Consider the following 5,162-nt stretch of genomic DNA (forward strand, 5'->3'; position numbering starts at 1 on the left):
TGTTTAGTTTTTTAGTTTTTTGGGGGTTTTTTTTATACCCAAATGTATCCGAAATCTTATAGGCAAAGTTGCAAACTCAAATCTTGGCTCATCAGTACACTCCTGGCACCAGGAGGTGCTTGTTTAAATGACTGTTGTTTCAAAAAATGTAAATCATATAATTGAGCCTCTATTCCAGTCAGTGAAAAATTATAATGTCAGTGATAAATTTCTTGAACCCCTGTTAGGTCTTGTTTAACCGATCATTTTTATATCTTTTACGAAACTTAATCTGTGGTTTATAATGATTATGTTTCCTTTATTGATTCCAATATTTAGGAGTTACACACATATTATTATTTATTTCTTATCAGACACCCTTTATCCAGGGCGACTTACAATTGTTACAAGATATCACATTATATCTACATACAATTACATAATTTTTTTTTACACACAATTACACATTTATACAGTGGGGTTTTTAACTGGAGCAATCCCCCACCTGGGATTGAACCCACAACCCTCCAGTCAGGAGTCCAGAGCCCTAACCACTACTCCACACTGCTACATTAAACATTATCATTATGCACAATAATGTAGCAACTAGTTATAACAGAGATCGAGCAATAATCAGTTACTAGACTCCAGAGGTGAAAAATCTACCTACATCTACCTACAAATTTAGCAGCTAGCGGTGTCATATTATGTGGTGCCACTGATTGGCTCAGTCTTATGCTTTAATGAGTGTGAAGTAGGCACTGCAGTGTGAGAGTTTACCGGTAGGGACATTGGGCCTAGTGTTTATTTGTTACGCTTGCTAGCCAGCAGTGTATCACTAATTCATTGCACAACGCTAGGCTATGTATTTCATAGCATTTTTTCCATTATGTGTCCTCCCATAAAACAAAGGGGTTAATGTCCAGCATTGAAAATAAGAGCTGAGGGGGTGACTGCTAAACCTGTGCTTCCTAAAGCACTTTATTCCTGATTTCTAATAATACCTGAACCAACAAACAGTTATCAGACAGAGCCATCTCAAGCAATTTTGGGGCACCCTGCAAAAAAAAAATAATAAATGGGGGCCCCCATTATATATACATTATTGCCAGAAACAAAGTGTTTGTCTCCAGGTGTGTGCCAGTGTAAAGGTTCCTGAGGGAAGGGGTGCATCTTTTTAAAAGGGGCAGTGGGGCACCATAGAAAACTTCAAACACCAGATTTTCAACACACAATCTAGAACTATACATAAACATAAAAGCCACATTGCCTAGCTTGTCATTAGGAAACAGGTGATGTTCTATCTATATATAGCACCACATGCACCACAGTAGTGGCACTAAAGCAGTTTACAGAAGACCTCCAAATAGTAAAATGCTTTACCCTAGTATGTATGTATTATAAAATGTAAGTGGCTCAGCAAAACAATTATTATTCTATAAACTACATGAAGAAATACATCAGATTATACAAATATTTGGCTTACCTGGGATCAGCACTATATTATAAATATATATCTATTTTTAATTAAGACAAACAATATTTATGTTTGACACACTGAAGATATTTCTAGTTCTGGGGCCAGTTTTCTTGCACATATCATTTTTTTAAGCTTGTTTCTTATGCTTTGCATCTTCACTCCATAAATAATTGGATTTAGCAGAGGCGTAAATAGCAAGAAGTATAGTGATATTATTATACGAACTGTATAGGGCACGTGGCTCATATTGAATCTGTTCTGAATTAATTCAAAAAGACATGCAGTCATATAGTTGATTATTGTCACTAAATGGGGAACACATGTCCTTAGAGCTTTAGTTTGGGATTCCTTGGAAGGTTTTAGGCAGATTCTGAGTATTTTCGCATATGAATAGAAAATCAAAACACATGGAAGACCAAGATTAAAAATTAGCATTATTAGCCCAGCAATATTAACAATGTTTGTATTTATGCAGCTAAGTCTGACCACTGAAAAGTTGTCACAATAAACCTTTTCTATGATACTTCCACACAATGGTAATCTAATAGTTAATATGAAATTCACACCAAAAGTACAAATAGGAAACAGCCAGATGAAGGCAATAAGTTTATAAACTCTTGAAGGAGACATGATGCTGTTGTAATGTAAAGGGTGACAAATAGACACATACCTGTCATAACCCATCACTGCTAAATTTGATAACTCACAACCTCCATATGTGTGTAAACAAAAAATCTGTAGCAGACAAACGCCTCGAGAAATGTCATGGCTGTTTGACAAAATGTGAACTAAAAGAGAAGGGCACAAGGCAGTGCTTCCATACAATTGATTAATTGATAAACTGCACAGAAATATGTACATGGGCTTATGCAGACTAATATCTACACATATAACTACTATTAGAGTAACATTAGCACAAATTATTATCAGAAAAAATACAAGTAAAATAAAAAAATATAAATACTGAAGGTATCCCATTTCACCATATGCAGCCAATACAAATGATGTAACGTGGGATGCATTTTCCATAGTCTCCTGTCTTCATTCAAATATACCTTTTGGAAAAAAAAAAAAAAAAAAAAAAACATATATGAAAAGCAGTGTGCATTTCCAACAGTATACCTTTAAGGAGAAATTAGCATTTTGAATATCTGAATGTCCTTATTGCCTGTTTAACTGAACCCTGTAATATAGTGTAAACCGTGGTGGTAAAATCAAATATCTGACATTCTTCACATGTTCAGTGCATCCTCAGGGAGAGGCCAAAGTCAGGTTTAGGCGAGGTTCAGAAATACAGACTGAATCAGGTTTAGTTGTCCAAGCTCTGAAAGTAACAACCCCAAATTAAATTTGTTTATTACTTTTATGATTCCTACTCTGATGCAGAGCCATACATCTTGCTTTTACACCTAAGCCTCTGTTGTGTAACTGGCAGTGTTCTGGGATGTACTGCAGTTATGGACTCCTGTCAGTGAATTGAGATCAGGTTAAAAGCTCTAAAACAACGAATGCAGGTGAGCCTGGCACAGTGGTTAAACCGCTTGCAGCCAGCCTCTGCACCCTGTTACATTGTTACCTGTTACTTAATGTATGGTAATGGCACAGTCACCTCAAACTGTATCCTAACATGAACATGTAAAAAGTGACCTGATTTGTGCTGCTCTACAGATGGAGAAAAAAGTGAAATGCAGGTACATTATTCAAGGAAGTAAAGACACACTTTTTTTCAAGGTTAGAGGTTTTAATGTTTTAAAATAGTGTGTGTGTATTACAAGTGTATTATTAGTGTAGGCTCCTTTAATAAAATTTAAAAAATAAACAAATACAAAAAAACAGCTAGGTTATTACATTAGACTTGACTTATTTATTAATTTAGCCTGTTAATATATTATTTACCAGGTAAAATTAATGAATATGATATGTGTTAATACATTAAGCTATCAATATTGCGACAGTTTCTTACAACAACTGGAAATTTGTGTAAACCACACTGCGTGTGTAATAGGCCAAAATGGGCCAATTCAGATTTAGTTTGACCCTTGAAAATTGCCAAATCTGCTGGTTCACTCATCCCTAGTAATTACTTACTCCCCTTCAAATTTGCTTTTACCCTCTAATTATTAAATAAATATAAATCACACATTTGCGGTATATATTATTGGTGCTTTCCATCAAGCATCTCATATAATTAAAGATGTATTTCCCATTCTGTTAAATATATTGAACTGAAATGTGTACACACCTGTTACCCGAAAGCTCTTCTTCTTAGTTATTCACCTGTAAAGTAAGTAATGGTGTATCCATCAGTTTTAGATGCATTCCATACATTTACATTAGTAGATGCACACAAGGAGACAGCATAACAAGTTAACAATCAAATAGACAGAAATGCATACAACTAGATACTAGTAAGACAGGCAAGCAGGCACGTAGATAAAAGTCACAATACCAGTTTCTTCCTTGAAAGTAGTTTTTTTTTTTCTTTCAGTCATTTAGCAGAGGCAGGTGTGCAAGCACAAAGTGCATGCTGGAGAATGAAATGCAGCATTTATACCCCTGTTTCTGGGAGTGGATAATTATCATTGGTTTAATTTTGATGTCCTGGGATGTTGTCTTGTGAGGTTTGACAAGCGTGACTATGGTTATCTTCCTAACAAATAAACTTAAAAACAGATTCATTGTTGCTAGTGGAGGGATTTGCACCTTTAGGGATGCAAGCCCGCCCTGAAGAGTCTTAACTCTGTGATTCCCTGTGTTGTTCCTAAACAGCAGCCCTTATGTCACATTTAAAACATGTCATCAGATTGTTTGTTTTCTAACAGCTCTTTCATAGTTTATTTGCATTTTCAAAGAAGTCCTGTCCAATTTAAGGTTCCTTAGGATGTCCATGTTACCATGTTTTCGATGTACCTGCTATGTTATAAAGTTGACCCTAACGTTACACTCATGGAGAATGGAGGGTATTCTGATTTCCAATGATTTAACATGAGAACTGTATTAATAAAATGCTTACCGTTACACCATTAAACTAAAAAAAATTAAAACAGGTAATGTATTTATGAAATGTGAGTCTTAAGACTCTTAATAATAAAGTTAAAATGTTGAAGTTTACAGAGATGTTTCAGAATATTAATTTCCTTAGGTGTTAGTTTTAACAAAATAATGGAAAGAAATAAGCATTTTGAAACCATAGTAGCACTTTGAAGATAAGGATCCAGGATAGCATAGAATGCTACCAAAACATTGTTGCACGTTATTATTATTATTATTATTATTATTATTATTATTATTATTATTATTATTATTATTATGTGTGTCTTGTTAAAGAAGTTATAGGGCCCTGTTTAGCAAATATGTGCGCAGCTGTTATTGCTGGGCAGAAATGAAAGCGATAGCAAACTGCCGCAATAGTGCACAAAAATGTGATTTAGAAGTCGGGTCTCATGTCTGGGCTAACGCATATCAAATAGCGAATCATGCATCCAACCAATCAAAGCACAGTGGGGGGAGTAAGGTTACAACCAATAAGTATTCATCATTCCCTTTAAGCGGACCTGTGTGTCTGCGATAGCGAACGCATGGCATTTTGAAAGAAAAGAAGAAGAAAGGAGACAAAAGCGCAACAAAATTTAAGATGTCCAGCAGCCCAAGTGAGGAGGACGACTAAGCCCCTCAGGCAAGGCTACACATTTTTTTTTAGCAG

The 5,162-nt window shown here is 35.3% G+C and overlaps 1 protein-coding gene across 1 annotated transcript; it reads right to left on the minus strand.

Annotated features, from left to right (window-relative positions):
• Window positions 1-1,017: 1,017 nt before the first annotated feature.
• On the minus strand, window positions 1,018-2,493 carry LOC131737858 (olfactory receptor 52D1-like). The gene has a single exon (XM_059029640.1). It carries the CDS (start codon window positions 2,486-2,488, stop codon window positions 1,523-1,525), a length of 966 nt encoding a protein of 321 aa, XP_058885623.1. The 5' UTR covers window positions 2,489-2,493; the 3' UTR covers window positions 1,018-1,522.
• Window positions 2,494-5,162: the final 2,669 nt, after the last annotated feature.

Source organism: Acipenser ruthenus, chromosome 8 (assembly GCF_902713425.1).
Source record: "Acipenser ruthenus chromosome 8, fAciRut3.2 maternal haplotype, whole genome shotgun sequence".
Lineage (NCBI taxonomy): Eukaryota > Metazoa > Chordata > Actinopteri > Acipenseriformes > Acipenseridae > Acipenser > Acipenser ruthenus.